This window comes from Phyllobates terribilis, unplaced genomic scaffold, assembly GCF_046119375.1.
Source record: "Phyllobates terribilis strain yellow unplaced genomic scaffold, ASM4611937v1 Scaffold_4__5_contigs__length_816908805, whole genome shotgun sequence".
NCBI lineage: Eukaryota > Metazoa > Chordata > Amphibia > Anura > Dendrobatidae > Phyllobates > Phyllobates terribilis.
The window spans coordinates 379816562-379838097 of NW_027362764.1; the positions used below are offsets into that span (position 1 = coordinate 379816562).

Below are 21536 nucleotides of genomic sequence, written 5' to 3' on the forward strand. Positions count from 1 at the left end.
AACAAATTGTGGAGTGTTTAGGTCAAGGCATGACTACAATCAACATTGTGCGATGATCAGGATGAAGTGTCTTGGCAATCAAGAAGTATGTAGCTGATTCACAGTACACACGTGTGCGTGCTGATAAGGGCAAATTGAGGACTCTTTCCTACAGGCAATTACGTCAGGTTGAAAGAGCAGAGGCAAAAAAGCCTTGTCATAGCAGCAGACAAGTTTTTGAAGCTGCTTGTGCCTCCAACGTCCCCCGAACAACAAGATGCAGGGTCCTTCAGAGGTTTGCAGCTGTGCATACGCCATCCTGTCGACCTCCTCTATCCACTTCACACAAGCAGAAACGGCTCCAGTGGGCCAAACATTACATGAAGACTGATTTCAAAACAGTTTTGTTCACGGATGAGTGCCGTGCAGCGCTCGATGGTCCAGATGGATGGAGTGGAGGATGGCTGGTTGATGGACACCCCACGCAAACACGGCTACAGCGCCAACAAGGAGGAGGTGGAGTAATGTTTTGGGCTGGAATCATGGGGAGAGAGCTTGTCGGCCCCTTTAGGATCCCTGAAGGCGCTAAAGATGAACTCCATAATGTATGTGGATTTTCTCAAACAGCACTTCCTGCCATGGTTCAAGAAGAAGAACCGTGTATTTCACAGCAAGATAATTTTTCTGCATGATAATGCACCATCTCATGCTGCACATAAAACATCTGCATCTCTGGCTGATATGGGCATAAAAGGGGACAAACTTATGGTGTGACCCCCATGCTCCCCTGACATCTACCCCATTCAGAACCTTTGGAGCATCATTAAAAGGAGTGTCTATGATGGCGGGAGGCAGTTCACATCTAAGCAACAGCTCTGGGAGGGTATTCTGTCCTCATGCAAAACAATTGAAGCAGAAACCATCCAAAACCTGACAAATTCAATGGACGAGAGAGTTCAGAAGCTCCTTTCGAACAAGGAGTCCTATGTGAAAATGTAACATCACCTAGAATAAAGTTTTGAGTTGAAAACTGTTTGATTTCAGTTTCTAACAACCTGCTAATGCTTATAATTTCAAAAATGACCATTTTTTTGGTCTTTATTAAAATGAAAAGGTTGATCGAAAAGTTTGGGGGATCTAAGAGTGTGGCAACCCAGTAGTCATGATTACTTCGAATTCTGACAATATGAGGGTCATGCTGCAGGTAGTGCAGCATGAAGGCACTTATGTGTCTTGCGCATCTCGGAGCCCCAAAATTATTTTCCGGGCTAGATGCAGCTAAAAATTATTTTTAATTTTAAATCTGGTGGAGCTTATTATAGATGGCCTAATAGGATCAGTGCTGCACACTGCTACAAAGCCCAAATTATTTTCCAGTCAAGATACAGATAAACATGATTAGTAATTTGAAAGCTTAAAACGGTTGGTAGGGTGATTTTAAACAATCATCAAGCTTTTACTCTCCCCAGGATGACACAGGGGTAGAAAAGTCGTTTCGGATCCATGATTTGTTCATCTTTATGAACGTGAGTCTGTCTACATTATCAGTGGAGAGCCGCATGCGCTTATCTGTCAGCACACCACCAGCAGCGCTGAACACACGTTCAGACAGAACGCTGGCTGCGGGGCATGACAAGATCTCCAAGGCGTAAGTGGCTAGCTCCGGCCATTTATCCAGATTGGAAGCCCAAAAAGAGCAAGGGTCCAGTGACACAGTCGTGGCTTCAATGTTTACTTGGAGATACTCCTGTACCATCGTCTCTAGCCGTTGACTATGTGTCAGACTTCTTGTCTCCTGTGGCCTTGCAAAGGATGGGCTAAAAAAGTGGTGAAATGATTCCGCAAAATTGATGTTACCACCAGATACTGTGGTTCTGTTACGGTTTGAGTGCTGAACACTTGACGGTCCCACGGTTGGCAAGTTGGAACTGTGAGATTCACTACGTGCACCACTGCTATTTTGTGGAAAAGCACATGTAAGATTCTGCAACAGTCTCTGCTGATACTCCTGCATGCGTGCATCCCTTTCTATGGCAGGAATAATTTCTGCAAATTTACTTTTGTACCGGGGATCTAACAGTGTGGCAACCCAGTAGTCAGGATTATTTCTAATTCTCACAATTCGAGGGTCATGTTGCAGGTAGTGCAGCAAGAAGGCACTCATGTGTGTTGCGCATCCAGGAGCACCAAGTCCCTGTTGTGTTGGTGGCGAGGTAACAATCATGCTTCCTTCCTCTGTCCTCTCCCCCCAACCTCGCACAACAGAAATGTGATCAAGGTCTCCCTCATCTGATGAGTCTTCCATCAGTTCGTCCTCCACTTCTTCCTGGGCTACTGCACCTTCTTCACTAGTTTGGCTGCTACCATGCGCCCTGGTAAAACCATCTCCCCCACCCTCACATGCCTGCCGCCTTGGTGCTGCCGACCATCTGGACCTTGCAGATGTTAGCCCTTCCGCATACAACTCCTCCTCCTCTACTTCCTCCACCTCCTCTTGTGCCACCACCTGACTCCGAATTCTGTTTAACATGTGCTCCAGCATGTAATTCACCGGAATAGTCATGCTGATAATGGCATCGTCAGCACTAAACATCTTCGTCGCCATTTCAAAACTGTGCAGAAGGGTGCATAGGTCCCTGATCTGAGACCACTCCTCCAGCGTGATTTGCCCCACCTCTGAATCTCGTTGGCCCAGGCTATACGTCAGAACGTATTGCACCAGGGCTTGTCGGTGCTGCCACAGTCGCTGCAACATGTGCAGAGTTGAATTCCACCGGGTAGGCACATCGCATTTTAGCCGGTGAAGTGGCAGGCCCAACGACTTCTGTAGAGATGTAAGTCGCTGAGCTGCGGGATGCGAACGGCGGAAGTGAGCACACAGCGACCGTGCCCTCTGCAGAAGGCCATCTAGTCTGGGATAGTGGGCTAAAAATTGCTGGACAACCAGGTTCAACACGTGAGCCATACAAGGCACGTTTGTGACATTGCCCCGGCGAAGGGCCGCACCCAGGTTTGCAGCATTGTCGCACACGGCCTTCCCTGGTTTCAGGTCCAGTGGAGACAACCATTCATGAAATTGGTTCTCCAGAGCTGACCACAACTCCTCAGCTGTGTGACTCACATTTCCCAGACATTTCAATGTAAAAACCGCCTGATGACGTTGAGCCCTACTGCCAGCATAGTAAGGAGGTGTGCAGGATCCCTTCTGCGCAGTTAGAAAGCTTGTGGCATGACCAGACAGGCTTTGGGTGCAGGTGGAAGACCGAGAGGAGGTTGAGGAGGCAGAAGCAGTGGAGGAACTTTGACATAAAGAGGATTGACGCACAACTCGTGGGGACGGCAAGACTTGGACAGCAGCCCCTTGTCCTGCTGTCACCATAGTTACCCAGTGCCCAGTCAGCGACATGTAACGCCCCTGTCCATGCCTACTCGTCCAAGTGTCTGTGGTGAAATGCACCCTGTCACACACAGAGTTTCTCAAAGAAGCGGTGATGTTGTGTGCGACATGCTGGTGGAGCGCAGGCACACCTTTCTTTGAGAAGTAGTGCCGACTGGGCATCTGGTACTGGGGCACTGCGACGGACATAAGGTCTCGAAAATCCTCTGTGTCCACCAGGCGGAAAGGCAGCATTTCTGTAGCCAAGAGCTTGCAGATGGTGAAATTCAACCTCTTAGCTTTCTCATGGCTAGGAGGAAATGGTCTTTTACTTGTCCACATCTGAGGGACCGAGGGCTGGCTATTGTGCTTAGACGGGGTTGATAAGGGTGTCCCCGGCAAACTGCCGGTCTGTGAGGAAGATGCAGGCGGACATGTTAGGTTGCCTTGATCCAAAGGTGGTGCTATCGATGTCGGACAGCGCTCAACACCAGCTGCTGTTACCACCTCCAAAGAAAATGATGACCTGCCAATCACGCTGGCTGTTGCGGGTAAAGAGGTGGCAGGTCTGCACCCCAAAACAGGTGTGACTGCTGTCCCCCCAGTCACAGAGGATGAAGAGGCCGCGGATGCACAAGATATGGCAGACGGTGGTTGGCCCGGCCGGCTAGGCCGCATTGTAGCACACTGAGCTTCCCACTGCAACTTATGCTTCATGTCCATGTGCCGGTTCATGCATGAAGTACTCAAACTATTTATTTTTTGGCCTCTACTTAGCTTTTGCTGACAAATGTTACAGATAACACGAGTTGGGTCATCTTTATCGATCTGAAAAAATGCCCAGGCTATGCAAGGCTTAGCACCCATGCGACCTGAAGAGCCACCACGACTTGTGGTGAGAGGCAGAGTTGTGTTTGAGGATGCAGTTGTTGACGTGCTTCCAGTACTACGTCTCTGTCCAGGAAGGCGCAACCTGACCTCGTCGTCACTAGCATCTTCCTCCACCTCCTCTGCTGACCTCATCTCTTGGCTGACTGTGGGTTGACAGTAAGTGGGATCTCCAACCTCATCATCATCACCCTGTGTGTTATCACACCCGTCGTCCTCAGAGCCAACCTGTTCCTGCCCTGACAAAAAACTAAAGTTGTCGCTCCAATCAGGTATTTGAGTCTTATCATCGTCTTCCTCATTGTCTCCACCAACAGGAGTTACAGTTTGGGAATGAGGGTCTACATTATGGTCAGAACCTTCTGCGTCTGGTCCTGGATCCGACTCATAAAGATTCTGGGCATCAGTGCAGATCATTTCCTCGTCTGGATTCACAGAAGCGCTGGAGTCGACCTCTGATTCCCAGGCTATAGTATGAGTAAACAGCTCTGCAGACTCAACCATCTGTTCTACCTCATACTCAGATGGGCAGCTGGAGATTTGGGAGCTGTGAGGAAGCAAGTGCGATTTGGGTGACACCTTTGAGGACTGGAGTATTTGTGATGTTGAAGTTGATGTGGAGGAGAGCCCACTTAAAGGAGCACTTGATATCCGTTGAAGCACCTGCTGTTTTTGTGCCTCATCTGGAATTTGTAGCGATTGGCGTGGCCGTAAGAAAGGGATCTTATCACATTGTCCGCTAAAAGAAGTAGACATTTTAGTTTGGCTGGAGGATGGTCTTTCTTTTGCAGATGTTACTGTTGCTTTAACACCTACCCCACGGACACAACCTTTTTTCCCCTTCCCAACACGCCTATTCCCCTTTCCACCAGCAGCATGCCTTTTTCCACTCATTTTGGTGGTTAACTAATTCACAACTCTGGAGTTGTTTGCACAAAAAAACAATGGATGGTAACCGAGCAGAGCTGAGTGGCCAAACTGTGGTATTAGGCCAAAACTATTGGCTGGGTTAGATGCAGAAAAAAATATATTCAGTTTGCAACCTGATGGAGGTCAGTATAGATGGACTAATAGAGAAAGTCCGACACACTGCTACAAGGCCAAATATTTTTTCAGAGGTAGATGCAGAAAAAAATTATATTCAGTTTGCAACCTGATGGAGGTCTGTATAGATGGATTAATAGAACAAGACCCACACACAGCTAGAAGCCCAATATTTTTTCAGAGGTAGATGCAGAAAAAAATATATTCAGTTTGCAACCTGATGGAGGTCAGTATAGATGGACTAATACAACAAGTCCCACACACAGCTAGAAGCCCAATATTTTTTCAGAGGTAGATGCAGAAAAAAATATATTCAGTTTGCAACCTGATGGAGGTCAGTATAGATGGACTAATACAACAAGTCCCACACACAGCTAGAAGCCCAAATATTTTTTCAGAGGTACTGTAGATGCAGATAAAAATTAGTTTTAATTTGCAACCTGATGGAGGTCAGTATAGATGGACTAATTCAACAAGTCCCACACACAGCTAGAAGCCCAAATATTTTTTTCAGAGGTACTGTAGATGCAGATAAAAATTATTTTTAATTTGCAACCTGATGGAGGTCAGTATAGATGGACTAATAGAGAAAGTCCGACACACTGCTAGAAGGCCAAATATTTTTTCAGAGCTAGATGCAGAAAAAAATTATATTCAGTTTGCAACCTGATGGAGGTCAGTATAGATGGATTAATAGAACAAGACCCACACACAGCTAGAAGCCCAATATTTTTTCAGAGGTAGATGCAGAAAAAAATATATTCAGTTTGCAACCTGATGGAGGTCAGTATAGATGGACTAATACAACCAGTCCCACACACAGCTAGAAGCCCAAATATTTTTTCAGAGGTACTGTAGATGCAGATACAAATTATTTTTAATTTGCAACCTGATGGAGGTCAGTATAGATGGACTAATACAACAAGTCCCACACACAGCTAGAAGCCCAAATATTTTTTCAGAGGTAGATGCAGAAAAAAATATATTCAGTTTGCAACCTGATGGAGGTCAGTATAGATGGACTAATACAACAAGTCCCACACACAGCTAGAAGCCCAAATATTTTTTCAGAGGTACTGTAGATGCAGATAAAAATTATTTTTAATTTGCAACCTGATGGAGGTCAGTATAGATGGACTAATACAACAAGTCCCACACACAGCTAGAAGCCCAAATATTTTTTCAGAGGTACTCTAGATGCAATACAAATTATTTTTAATTTGCAACCTGATGGAGGTCAGTATAGATGGACTAATAGAGAAAGTCCGACACACTGCTAGAAGGCAAAATATTTTTTCAGAGCTAGATGCAGAAAAAAATTATATTCAGTTTGCAACCTGATGGAGGTCAGTATAGATGGATTAATAGAACAAGACCCACACACAGCTAGAAGCCCAAATATTTTTTCAGAGGTAGATGCAGAAAAAAATATATTCAGTTTGCAACCTGATGGAGGTCAGTATAGATGGACTAATACAACAAGTCCCACACACAGCTAGAAGCCCAAATATTTTTTCAGAGGTACAGTAGATGCAGATAAAAATTATTTTTAATTTGCAACCTGATGGAGGTCAGTATAGATGGACTAACAAAGAAAGTCCCACACACTGCTAGAAGGCCAAATATTTTTTCAGAGCTAGATGCAGAAAAAAATTATATTCAGTTTGCAACCTGATGGAGGTCAGTATAGATGGATTAATAGAACAAGACCCACACACAGCTAGAAGCCCAATATTTTTTCAGAGGTAGATGCAGAAAAAAATATATTCAGTTTGCAACCTGATGGAGGTCAGTATAGATGGACTAATACAACAAGTCCCACACACAGCTAGAAGCCCAAATATTTTTTCAGAGGTACTGTAGATGCAGATAAAAATTATTTTTAATTTGCAACCTGATGGAGGTCAGTATAGATGGACTAATACAACAAGTCCCACACACAGCTAGAAGCCCAAATATTTTTTCAGAGGTACTGTAGATGCAGATACAAATTATTTTTAATTTGCAACCTGATGGAGGTCAGTATAGATGGACTAATACAACAAGTCCCACACACAGCTAGAAGCCCAAATATTTTTTCAGAGGTACTGTAGATGCAGATAAAAATTATTTTTAATTTGCAACCTGATGGAGGTCAGTATAGATGGACTAATAGAGAAAGTCCGACACACTGCTAGAAGGCCAAATATTTTTTCAGAGCTAGATGCAGAAAAAAATTATATTCAGTTTGCAACCTGATGGAGGTCAGTATAGATGGATTAATAGAACAAGTCCCACACACAGCTAGAAGCCCAAATATTTTTTCAGCGGTAGATGCAGAAAAAAATATATTCAGTTTGCAACCTGATGGAGGTCAGTATAGATGGACTAATACAACAAGTCCCACACACAGCTAGAAGCCCAAATATTTTTTCAGAGGTACTGTAGATGCAGATAAAAATTATTTTTAATTTGCAACCTGATGGAGGTCAGTATAGATGGACTAATAGAATGATGCTATGCCCAAAAGATTTTACTTCACTAGGTGCAGTAAAAAAATTGGTATTCTATACACAGGTGGTATATCTTGCAGCACAGATAGGCTACTCCACTGACTAACACACTCTGCAATAGGCCAAAAAGGATTAGCTTTGCTAGATTCAGCCAAATGCTGTGAAAAAAAACTTGCACAGCACTGGCACAGACCTGCCTGGCAAAAACTGATAGGAACTGATGTAACCTAGTCCTGAAAAGGACTCCAATTACAATTAGTCTTTACTCCCACAACCTATCTATTTAAGAGCACAGACCTCCCTGATAAAAGTCGTAGGAAATGCTGTAACCTAGTCCTTAAAAGGACTGCAATCACAACTATTCCCTACTCCCAAGCTATCTGTATATTTGTGCGAAAATTGGCTTGAAATTAACAAGGTATAGCGCACACAGCAACAGCGGTGCCGTCTAACACGCAGCTGCAGCAGTGAGAAAATGGTGGCGACGGGGAAAATGGCTTGGTCTTATAGGGCAAGGACATGTGACATACACTGCCAATGACACATGCCCTTGCTTGTGTGAAAAAAAGCACTTCGCTCCGTGTGTGCGCTGCTGATAGGCTGACAGATTGCACCTCCCCACTGCAAATGCGGGAAAGAGAAAAAAAAATGGAGATCTTCATTGTTCCTGCAGAGATCCATCCCCTGCCCCTCCCCCCACCCCGCTGTACACTCAAACTGCGTATTAACATTAATTTTCATCATTACTGAGAAAAAATCCAGTTATGATTTTGGTGCACGAACAGTTATCGAACATAACCTCGAACAGCCGAATTTTTATCAAATTGTTCGTGTTCGCCGAACGGCTCGAACACCGCCCAAAACAGCTCGAATTTGAGATTGGCGAACAGTTCGAGTAGAACAACGCTCATCTCTACTCAGGAACTGTTCAGAAATCAATATTTGGTGGACTAACCATGATTTTTAATCACAGCTTTCATGCGTCTTGGCATGCTTTCCACCAGTCTTTCCATGCTTTCCAATAGAAAACTGCTCAGTGGTCTCTTAATTTTTGCCAGAGCTGTATATTTTATACATATATACAGTCATTGCCGAAAGTGTTGGCACCATTGAAGTTGGTCTAGAAAATGAAGTATTTCTCCCAGAAAATTATTGCAATTACACGTGTTTTGTTATACACGTTTATTTCCTTTGTGTGTATTGAAACAACACAAAAAAAAATTGAGATAAAAGGCAAAATGGACATAGTTTCACTCATAACCCCAAAAATGGGCCAGACAAAATTGATGGCACCCTCAAATGAATATTTGGTTGCACACCCTTTGGAATAGATAACGGCAATAAATTGCTTCCTATAACCATCAAGAAGCGTCTTATACCTCTCAACTGGGAATTTTAACCACTCTTCTTGTGCAAACTGCTCCAGGTCTCTCATATTTGAAGGTTGCCTTTTCCCAACCTTAGGAATGGGATTAACACACGTGGTCAAAATTGTTGGTATCCCTCGTTTAATGAAAGAAAAAACCACAATGGTCACAGAATCTTGAATCTGACAAAAGTAACAATAAATTAAAAATCTATGAAAATGAACAAATAAAAAAATTAAACTCATGAAATAGGCCTGGACAGAAATGATGGTACCCTTAACTTAATATTTTGTTGAACAACCTTTTGAGGCAATCACTGCAATCAAACGATTCCTGCAACTGTCAATGAGACTTCTGCACCTCTCAACAGGTATTTTGGCCACTCCTCATGAGCAAACTGCTCCAGTTGTCTCGTGTTTGAAGGTTGCCTTTTCCAGACAGCATGTTTCAGCTTTTTCCAAAGATGCTCAATAGGATTTAGGTCAGGGCTCATAGAAGGCCACTTCAGAATAGTCTAATGTATTCCTCTTAGCCATTCTTGGGTGTTTTTAGCTGTGTGTTTTGGGTCATTATCCTGTTGCAAGACCCATGACCTGCGACTGAGATCAAGCTTTCTGACACTGGGCAGCACATTTCTCAGCACATTTCTCTCTAGAATCCCTTGATAGTCTTGACATTTCATTGTACCCTACACAGTTTCAAGATACCGTGTGTCAGATACAGCAAAGCAGCCCCAGAACATAACAGAACCTCCTCCATGTTTCACAGTAGGGACAGTGTTCTTTTCTTGAATATGATTAATTTTTCCATCTGTGAACATGGAAGTTTTTGGCAAGGCACATCAGCTCTATTTTTGTCGCATCTGTCCATAGGACATTCTCCCAGAAGCTGTGTTCCTTATCAACATGTAGTTTGCCAAATTCCAGTCTTGCTTTTTTATGATTTTTTTTTCAACAATGATGTTTTCCTTGGTCATTTCCCATGAAGTCCACTTTGGATCAAACAACGACGGATGGTGCGATCTGACACTGATGTTCCTTGAGCTTGAAGTTCACCTTTAATCTCTTTAGAAGTTATCCTGGGCTCTTTTGTTACCATTCATATTATCCGTCTCTTTTATTTGTCATCAATTTTCCTCCTGCGGCCACATCCAGGGAGGTTGGCTACAGTCCCATGAATCTTAAATTTCTGAATAATATGTGCAACTGTAGTCACTGGAATATCAAGCTGCGTGGAGATGGTCTTATAACCTTTTACCTTTAACATGCTTTTCTATAATTCTCTTTATAATCTCCTGAGACAACTTTCCTTTGCTTTCTCTGGTCCATGTTGAGTGTGGTACACACCATGTCACCAAACAGCACAGTGAGTATCTGTAGCTCTATATACAGGTCCACTGACTGATTACAAGATTGTAGACACCTGTAATTCTAATTAGTGGACACAACTTGATTTAACATGTCCCTTTTGTCTCATTATTTTCAGGGGTACCATCATTTCTGTCCTGGCCTATTTCATGAGTTTAATTTTTTTTTTAATTCTGTGGAAGCAGGGTTGAAAAACAATGTCTGACTTACATTTGTTCATTTTCATAGATTTTTAATTTATTATTAATTTTGTCAGATTCAAGTTATTTCTGTGACCATTGTGGGTTTTTCTTTCATTAAACGAGGGGTACCAACAATTTTGACCCTTTGTGTAGATCAGGACTCATTGCTGGCCACTTCAGAAGTCTCCAGTGCCTTATTTCCATCCATTTCTTGCTGCTTCTAATAGTATGTTTGGGGTCACTGTCCTGCTGGAAGACCAAAGATGCAAACCCAGCTTTCTGACACTGGGCACTACATTGCGATCCAAAATCCATTGGTAATCTTCAGATTTTATGATACCTTGCACACAATCAAGGCACCCAGTGCCAGAGGCAGCAAAATAAACCCAAAACATCTTTGAACCCCTACCATATTTGACAATAGGTACTGTGTTCTTTTCTTTGCAAGCCTCATTCTGTTTTCAGTAAACAATAGAGTGATGTGCTTTACCAAAAAGCTCTATCTTGGTCTCATCTGTCCACAAGACACTTTCCCAGAAGGATTTTGGCTTACTCATGTGCATTTTGACAATTTGAAGTCTAGATTTTTTATGTCTCTGTGTCAGCAGTGGGGTCCTCCTGGGTCTCCTGCCATAGCGTTTCATTTCATTCAAATGTTGATGGATGGTTTGCATTGACACTGATGCACCCTGAACCTGCAGGACAGCTTGAATTTCTTTGGAACTTGATTTAGGCTTCTTATCCGCCATCCAGACTAGCCTGCGTTGCAACCTTTCATCAATTTTTGTCTGCCGTCCACGTCGAGGGAGATTAGCTACAGTGCCATGGGTTGTAAACTTCTTGATTATGTTGCACACCATGGACAAAGGAACATCAAGATCTCTGGAGATGGACTTGTAACCTTGAGATTGTTGATATTTTTCAATAATTTTGGATCTCAAGTTTTCAGACAGTTCTCTTTTCCTCTTTCTATTCTCCATCCTTAGTGTGGCACACACAGACACACAATGCACAGATTTAGTCAACTTCTCCCCATTTTTTTTGGTTTCATGTGTGATTTTCATATTGTCCACACGTATTGCTTGCCACAGATGAGTTTGAATGAGTATCCCATGCTTGAAACAAAATTGTTTACCTGCAATTTTGGAAAGGTGCCAACAATTTTGTCCTGCCCATTTTTGGGGTTTTGCATACAAGAAAAATCACTGATGTCTGAATGAGCCCTTAGGCTACGCTCTCACAATTAATATTTTGTAAATTTTTGATCTTGCAAACTTTCTGTAGCATTTCTGCACATATTAGGCTACTTGTATTTCTTTTCATTTTCTTTTTTTAGTGTGGTTTTTTACATGCATTTTGCCTCCACTTATATATACACAAATCCAAGATTATTTCACTATACGTAGAGATTTGGAATCTTGTAACGGTAATTTTTAGCAGTTTTTTTGCCAACTTCCCACCACCGCCCACAAGAGTATTGTATAACATAGAGGGAAGGAGACGGACAAAAGCTTTTGAGAGTAAGATGTATTACCAAGGCAACTGTATTTTATGTGGCTGTTTTATTTTGCAGGTGGATTTATTAGATACTCCATTGGAACAATACTCTGCAGAACCTTCCCCAAAGAGACATTCACCAGCAATTCACATGGTGACTCCAAGGCAACTGATGAACCAAGCACAAACAATGCAGACAACACAATCTTTACACACATCAAAGGCAGACAGGTAAATTTACTAAAAGGTGTCTAGCAATATTTTATGATGCTATTATGCATAGAAATGTTATGCTGTATTGCTTATTTATGGCCATACAATAAAGTTAGACTACTACTTTACAAAGCCTTAGTCCCATGCAAATGTAACTCAGAATGAAATAAACAGTAAATATAGTTTTTGGTGAAGTAATGCTTTAATAACATTTAAATAAAAGTTTATCCAATTGTCATAGTGAAAATAAAACAAGGCTGCAACATAATTTTTAGGCAATGTAGTTCGAAAAAAGCCAGCACTTTACTATTTGTTCATATAACAACTGTATTAATTAGTGTTGAGCGAGCACTAAAATGCTCGGGTGGTCGAAGCTCGGGCCGAGCTCGCCGTGATACTCGGGTGCTCGACCCGAGCAACGAGCCCAATGTTAGTCTATGGGAGACCCGAGCATTTTTGCGGTGGCACCCCCGGCAGTCTGTAGAAAGCCTAAAAAGTGCCCAAAACGATAGTGACAGTGCTCAAATGACATGGGGACAGCATGGGGATCGCCCCAGGAAGCATTTCTGACCCCCAGGTCACTGCTGTCAACAACGTGGTCAGAGGTATTAAGCCACTTTTACGGGCTCACAATAAAACGTTCAAAAACGAAACTGAAACTGCTTTCCTGTGAAATATGTTAAGGAAGTTCCTTTCCAGGGTAAAGACTTGTGTATAAGGTTTAAATAAACAACCCCCCAAAAAAATACTCCTCCACACCTTGGGCTATGTTCACAAGTAGCATTTTTTATGCGTTTTTGCACTTTTGCATTGCTTTCAACTGTGACAAATGCATTCACCGGGAAATGTCATTTTAACATTTTACAACCTTATCTGGCCATGTGCTGTGTGACACATGCATATGACGCACCCCCTGGGCCATATTCTTTAGGGGGAATATCCGGAGCCGGATCAGATGGGAGTTGTAGTCTTCCGAGTGGCTGTGACCCGGTCCGTGCCCAGGGTGTCAAACTCAGTTGTATGTGGCAGTCCTACAGATGTTATTAAGTTCTTTATTGTCGACTACGCCACCCGTTGTATTGCGGTCACTATGGCCGCCGCTGCAGCAGGGTCCGCTGAGGCTGATGGTGTAGGTGCAGCTTGTGATGGTATAACCCCCAACGGGTGGGGTATAGCCTCAGGGGGTCAGGTGCAGAGGATGGGGGTTGTGGTGGTGCAGCATAGGTGTTAAATGAAGACAGAGTCGGGTTGTGCAGTTTAGGGTGTTTACTCACTGCTGATGTTCCGGTCACTCCAGCTTCAAGTGACCTCCCGAGCCGTGCTGCATCCACCAGGTCCTGGATCCAGCCAACCCCCAAGCGAGTCCGGAGCGTGACCCTGAGCTCTCCTTCTGTCCTTTCTCTGGCCGTCCCCACTAGTGATCCACCCAGGTCCAGCTCCCTCGGGCCTTCTGTTGGGAGACCCTTGGCCTTGGGTTCCCTGACCCTCCACGTGGTATGCCTTCGGGGTGGATGTGGTGGGTGGCCGTGGCAGACGCTGCCCATGGCCTCCGGTCTCTGGCTAGGGTGTGCTTTTGCCCCCACCAGCTTGGGTTCCGGTACCCTAATGCCAACTCTTCACCCGCTGATGGACTTTGGGTTCTCAGAGTTCCTTTTCTGTTTCCCCCTCTGGGTCTTTCTTGCTTTCTCCTCTCTCTCTCTGGGGCTGCTCTGCTCCTCTTCCTCTGCTCTGCTCTGACAAAAGGATGACAGACTGACCCTGTTCTTTGATGGTGCCCACCTTATATACACCCTCTATGTGTGAGCTCAGGTGACCAGCACCCAATGAGCTCCTATCTTTACCCAGGCTGCTCCCCCTATCTGCCCCTACACTACTTGGGATGTTCCACCCCCCTCCCACTCCAGCCAGGAACAGACTCGGTCGTACCTGCACATTTCTAAGTGGGAGTACCGTCGGTCTGCTCCTCGGAAATGGGATGTGTGTAGTGCATGCAGCCTACCGAGCTCAGTTCCACACTCCATCCTTACCCGGGAGTGGAATATCACACCTCTGGGTTGAGGTGCAATACCCCTGTAGCAGCCGAATCCTCAGGGTGCTACATTCCCCCCTGGTAAATCACAGCACGTCCTCGGGCTGTAAGACATATGCAACACCAAAACATACAAAATTTTTTCCATATCAACAACATCGTATAAACATATAAAATAACATACATTAGCAGCAAAACATTCTTATAAAACATTCTCGTCGCCTCTGGCTCCTCCTCCGGTCACTGTGCAACGTGTGACCGGGTAAAGTGCGACAGTCTTTGGAACTCGTGGCTTTCCTATAAAACCGGTAGGGGGCGCTTTAGGACGCGCAACTATTTACAAGGGGTATGGCCGCTCTCAGTCCTCGGCCAGGTATTAGGGAGGAATGACCGCTCTCAGTCCTCGGTCAGTGGGATTTAGGGAAATACGGGTAACAGTTCACACTTGCTGGTCCCAACGGGGACTATATTAGCAACAGTAACAATTTCAGTTCGCAGTGCCCCGACGGGCAATTATATACAGCTTCTACTTCGCTGTACTTAACGACGGCGTCCTCCTGCTCTTGCTTTATGGTTACCTTTAACTCTAGTTTCAGACCCGTCCGGGTCCTCTTGTTCTTCCTCCTCACACCGCAGCTCTTCCTCCGTCAGACGATGCACATGGAGGGCGTAGGGTCCTTTGGCACACTTGTGCCGGGTGAAGGTGACCTCGTCCCCGATGTAAAGGTCACGACCTCTGTGTCCCTCCGGTAGGTGGGACTCAACGTCTCTCCTGGTTACGAAGACGTCGCCTAGGGTGTGGTGGTCTCGGATGAAGCCCCACCCATGCTGCAGGTTAAACTTTATCACAGTCCCGGTGGTGCGGGGACTATGCGCTGCACGGGGGTCTCTCCTGGCCCGGCTCTTCTGCTCCGCGCTCCTTACTTGAGCTTGCTGTTCCCGGACCCGCCTCTCTCTCCGCTCCCTCTCGAAGTCCTCGAGCTGTTGGCGGCAGCACTCAGCACGCTCCGCTGCAGCTGCCCGAGTTTCTTGAGTGAACCCCATAAGATCTTCTCCGGTGGGGTCCCACTCAAACTGCGCTTCCGCTAGCGGGGGCGAGATCCTCTTCATGGGCTTTGGAGCCGGGATCAGGGGTTCATCCAGGGGTCTCTCTCTCCGGAGTCGGGGATGGTGGAACTCCGGTGGCCATATAAATGGCTGCCCATCCGGGCACGTGTGCTGGGCGTACAGGTCCTCTCCCAGATGCGGCACTCTTGGTCTTATGGGCGCGGTGGTGTTAGCGCCCGGGTTGCCCGGGCCTTGCGGCCAGGCCTGGGGTATCTGGAAGGTGAAGGGCACCGTAAGGACGGCGGCGCCCTGGGCTACTTGGCCCTGCGACCAGGCCGGGGGCTCCGCGGAGGTAGGGGGCACTGTTGGTATTGCGGCGCCCGGGGGTACTAGGCCTTGCGACCAGGCTGGTGGTACTTCCTGCTTGGTCACGCTCGGGGTCGAGGCGTGTGACGTCACAGGGGTCGCGGCTCCCGTTTGAGGCCTAGTTTGCGGCGGTGACGTTGCAGCGACGGGCACGGCAGGATAGACTTCGGGCTCTGCGACGGGGAGCTGGGGCAGGTACGCGGTTTCCCGGTTTGGGGTATAGACGTCCCCTTTACCTGCCTCCACTCGTTCGGCTCCCTTCTCGGCGCCGTCTCCGGCCTTCAATCCTCCCGCGCCATCCTCAGAGGCGGTCTGTTTCCTCGTCTCGGGTGGCGTGCTCCGCTGACAGGTCTCGGTCTGCTGGGCCATCTCACGGCTCCACTCCGCCAACGTCTCTCGCTGCACCCGGGCCATCCTCCTTGCGAGGCCCTCCAGAGCGGTCTGTGCACACTCCCGGTCTCGGGGGAGCTGTGCTAGGACCTCCACTAGTCCTAGTGGGGTCGTTGTTTCCAGCAGGCTCCTGACCAACGGGTCGGTGCTGCTCTGCTCTCCTACTGTTGTCTCCAGCAGGCTCCTGGCCAGCGGGCCGGTGCTGCTCTGCTCTCCCTCCTCGGTTTCTAGCAGGCTCCTGGCCAACGGGCCGGTGCTGCTCTGCTTTCTCGCCATCTCCGGGTAAGCTCCTCCGATACTCTTCTCCAGGCTTCTTGCCTCCGGGTGCGCTCGCTCTAGACTGCTCCAAGCGGCACCCATCTTTTCTCTCTCTTTCGTCTCCTCCCCCTTCGAGGGCGGTCCCGGGGCCACTTAGTGATTGTCAGCTCCAGGGGCAGTTCTTTCACGCTGACAGACACCTCTAGCATCACAGTCTCTGTTGGTGGGGGCGGTTTCCACTTTTGGCGCCATTTTCGGTCCTGGCCCACGATGGGAGGTGGCCTCTCGCCACCCTCTGGCACGCCCATAATGGCGTCCGCTCTTCCAAGGCGGGAAACCTTTGGAAATGGCGGGAATCGCTTCCCAGTGGCGGGAAACTCTGCAGATGGCGGGAAAACGCTGTTAATGGCGGACAACCGGCGGGAATCGACTGGTGATGGAGTCCGATGGCGGGGACCCTCCGGAACCGGCAGGAGACTTCTTTTTGAGGTAAACTTGCACTTTTCTTCAGGCACGCAGTACCCGGGTGTTGCGGGCACGAGATCCTGCCGACTACGCCAAAGTTGACGCACCCCCTGGGCCATATTCTTTAGGGGGAATATCCGGAGCCGGATCAGATGGGAGTTGTAGTCTTCCGAGTGGCTGTGACCCGGTCCGTGCCCAGGGTGTCAAACTCAGTTGTATGTGGCAGTCCTACAGATGTTATTAAGTTCTTTATTGTCGACTACGCCACCCGTTGTATTGCGGTCACTATGGCCGCCGCTGCAGCAGGGTCCGCTGAGGCTGATGGTGTAGGTGCAGCTTGTGATGGTATAACCCCCAACGGGTGGGGTATAGCCTCAGGGGGTCAGGTGCAGAGGATGGGGGTTGTGGTGGTGCAGCATAGGTGTTAAATGAAGACAGAGTCGGGTTGTGCAGTTTAGGGTGTTTACTCACTGCTGATGTTCCGGTCACTCCAGCTTCAAGTGACCTCCCGAGCCGTGCTGCATCCACCAGGTCCTGGATCCAGCCAACCCCCAAGCGAGTCCGGAGCGTGACCCTGAGCTCTCCTTCTGTCCTTTCTCTGGCCGTCCCCACTAGTGATCCACCCAGGTCCAGCTCCCTCGGGCCTTCTGTTGGGAGACCCTTGGCCTTGGGTTCCCTGACCCTCCACGTGGTATGCCTTCGGGGTGGATGTGGTGGGTGGCCGTGGCAGACGCTGCCCATGGCCTCCGGTCTCTGGCTAGGGTGTGCTTTTGCCCCCACCAGCTTGGGTTCCGGTACCCTAATGCCAACTCTTCACCCGCTGATGGACTTTGGGTTCTCAGAGTTCCTTTTCTGTTTCCCCCTCTGGGTCTTTCTTGCTTTCTCCTCTCTCTCTCTGGGGCTGCTCTGCTCCTCTTCCTCTGCTCTGCTCTGACAAAAGGATGACAGACTGACCCTGTTCTTTGATGGTGCCCACCTTATATACACCCTCTATGTGTGAGCTCAGGTGACCAGCACCCAATGAGCTCCTATCTTTACCCAGGCTGCTCCCCCTATCTGCCCCTACACTACTTGGGATGTTCCACCCCCCTCCCACTCCAGCCAGGAACAGACTCGGTCGTACCTGCACATTTCTAAGTGGGAGTACCGTCGGTCTGCTCCTCGGAAATGGGATGTGTGTAGTGCATGCAGCCTACCGAGCTCAGTTCCACACTCCATCCTTACCCGGGAGTGGAATATCACACCTCTGGGTTGAGGTGCAATACCCCTGTAGCAGCCGAATCCTCAGGGTGCTACACATACAGTGCTGAAAAGACATGGGAACAGCATGGGGAAGACCCCTGGAAGCATCTCTGACACCCAGGTCACTGCCTAAAAGTGTGCCCTTCTGAAGTCATCCTTGCCGCATCAGAAGATGCAGACTTGCAACTATCCCCGTGCAAGTTCTAGTCCCAGGGCACTCTTCAATTGTACCTCCCCCATTCCTTGCAATGCAAGCGCAAATATGCAGCCAACCACCCACCCACCCCCAGGCTGCAATACCATACTGCTTGCTTGCACTTGAAATTGGGCCTTTTAGGCATGTGGAGGGGGAATCTGGCCACCACGTCAAGGCTGAGTTGGCGGCCTGGTATCCATACTCAGTCCCCAGCCGCCCAGCGGCCGGGTGTCCACACTCGGTCCCCAGCCACCAGGGGGCGGCCGGGTGTCCATACTCGGTCCCCAGCCGCCCCGCGGCCGGGTGTCCACACATGGTCCCCAGCCGCCTGGGGGCAGCCGGGTGTCCAGAAACGGTCCCCAGCCGCCCCTATTTCTCCTGTCAACTTCCCCCCACACACTTTTCTTAGCCCGGCCTGCTTTAGGGCAGCATTGGACGAGCCCACCAGTGGACCAGACTCCTCCGGTGGGCCCTGGCTTCTCCATCAGGGGAGTTGAGAGTGCCAAGGTGAGGAGCATGATGATGATAGAAGTTAGCATCTGCTTTGTTTTCTTGGAATGCAAGCGCAATGTAGTAGTGGCTAGGCCTGAGGTGGTCAGCGTTTTAGCGCATATCCTACCTCCTCCGAGGATTGCTGGATGTTTTCCTGCTACTATCCCAGTTCTATGACTCCCGTTAAAACAAAGCTTCAGGTGATAAATGATGGATGAGGTAGTGGCAAAGGAGAAAGAGCAGGAGGAACAGGGACTATTCACATCAATATCAGGCCAGTCAACCACATATGTCTTGTAGGATATGTTTCTGTAACAAAAGGAGCGGTTAGACTACACAGTTATAGGGCATACAGTGAGTGCAATGCCTACCAAAAATTTTGAGGCACTCCAATGCCCCTTGGAAATGACATGGAGGTCAGAGGGCCTTAACTAAACCATTTTTTCCATTTATAGCAACTGGGTCTCCTGTACACTGTTGGCCTAAGCAGTAAATGGAAGGCTTTCCAAAAATTATGAGGAACTGCAGTGCCCCTTGAAACAGACGTGGATTACAGCGTACTAAAAACCTTCTACCCATTATTGGGCAGTGGGTCTCCCTTAGTTTTCGCCTTTGCATTGAAAAGCAAAAGCTGACTAAAAGTAGGAGGAAATGCAATGCCCGTTGGAAGAGTCGTGGAGGTTAGAGGTAGTTAAAAACAACATTTCAATGCCCCTTGGAAGAGCTGTGGAGTTCAGAGTGGCTTAAGAAGACACTTTTAATGCCCCTTTGAAGAGACGTGGAGGTCACAGTAGCTTAACAAGATGGTTTTAATGCCCCTCGGAAAAGTGGTGGAGGTCGCAGTAGCTTAACAAGATGGTTTTAATGCCCCTTACAAGAGCCATACAGTACAGCATCTTAAAAACATTATTCCCATTATTGGGGAGTGTGTCTCCCATAGTATTTGCTTATGCCTTCCAAGCAAAGCTGCCAAAAATTAGGACAGAGGAACTTGCAATGCCCCTTACAAGAGCCATGCAGTGCAGCATATTACAAACATTATTCCCATTATTGGGGAGTGTGTCTCCCATAGTCTTTGCTTATGTCTTCCAAGCAAAAGCTGCCAAAAATTAGGACGGAGGAACTTGCAATGCCCCTTACAAGAGCCATGCAGTACAGCATATTACAAACATTATTCCCCTTATTGGAGAGTGTGTCTCCCATAGTCTTTGCTTATACCTTCCAAGCAAAAGCTGCCAAAAATTAGGACGGAGGAACTTGCAATGCCCCTTATAAGAGCTATGCAGTACAGCATATTATAAACATTATTCCCATTATTGAGGAGTGGGTCTCCCATAGTATTTGCTTATGCCTTCCAAGCAAAAGCTGCCAAAACTTAGGAGGAAATGCAATGCCCGTTCGAAGAGTCGTGGAGGTTAGAGTTAATTAAAAACAACATTTCAATGCCCCTTGGAAGAGCTGTGGAGTTCAGAGTGGTTTAACAAGACGCTTTTAATGCCCTCAGAAGTGACGTGGAGGTGCCAGTAGCTTAACAAGATGGTTTTAATGCCCCTCGGAAAAGTGGTGGAGGTCCCAGTAGCTTAACAAGACGGTTTTAATGCCCCTCGAAAAAGTGGTGGAGGTCCCAGTAGCTTAACATGGCGCTTTTAATGCCCCTCAGAAAAGTGGTGGAGGTCACAGTAGCTTAACAAGACGCTTTTAATGCCCCTCGGAAAAGTGGTGGAGGTCACAGTAGCTTAACAAGACGCTTTTAGTGCTCCTCAGAAGAGACGTGGAGGTCCCAGTAGCTTAACAAGACGGTTTTAATGCCCCTCGGAAAAGTGATGGAGGTCCCAGTAGCTTAACAAGACGCTTTTAATACCCCTCAGAAAAGTGGTGGAGGTCCCAGTAGCTTAACAAGACGCTTTTAATGCCCCTCAGAAAAGTGGTGGAGGTCACAGTAGCTTAACAAGACGGTTTTAATGCCCCTCGGAAAATTGGTGGAGGTCACAGTGGAGGTCACAGTAGCTTAACAAGACGGTTTTAATGCCCCTTGGAAAAGTGGTGGAGGTCGCAGTAGCTTAACAAGACTCTTTTAATGCCCCTTACAAGAGCCATACAGTACAGCATCTTAAAATTATTATTCCCATTATTGGGGAGTGGGTCTCCCACAGTCTTTGCTTATGCCTTCCAAGCAAAAGCAGACAAAAATAAGGACGGAGGAACTTTTAGTAATGGCAACACGGACCACGGTCACCCTGGTGTTATAGTGGTGGTGGAGGCTGAGGATAAGGAGAAGAACATAAAACAGCCGAAATGAGGAAGCGTATACCCAAGTGTGGGTGTGAAGCGGTGCATGTGAATACACCTCCCGAAATAACACAGTGGATTTGACTTTGTTACTTTGCTGTCATTTGGTGGTGATGAGAAGTCTGGCCCAATCCAGCCCTTGTTTATTTTGATAAGGGTCAACTTGTCAGCATTGTCAGTTGACAGGCGAGTGCGCTTATCAGTTATAATTCGCCCAGCGGCACTAAAAACACGCTCCGATAACACGCTAGGGGCAGGGCAGGCCAGGACCTCCAAGGCGTACAGAGCGAGTTCATTCCAAGTGTCCAGCTTGGATACCCAATAATTAAAAGGCACAGAAGAATCAAGGAGGACGCT

General features: G+C 47.2%; 1 protein-coding gene across 4 annotated transcripts in view; it reads left to right on the plus strand.

The window, feature by feature from the left end:
* EPB41L4B (erythrocyte membrane protein band 4.1 like 4B) overlaps positions 1-21536 on the plus strand; it is a 1171543-nt gene that overhangs the window by 1141849 nt on the left and 8158 nt on the right. For all 4 annotated transcript variants that reach the window (XM_073678479.1, XM_073678478.1, XM_073678481.1 and 1 more), the window contains one exon: positions 12269-12423. In XM_073678479.1, coding sequence (XP_073534580.1) covers positions 12269-12423 — 155 coding nt within the window. The remainder of the gene's footprint in view (positions 1-12268; positions 12424-21536) is intronic.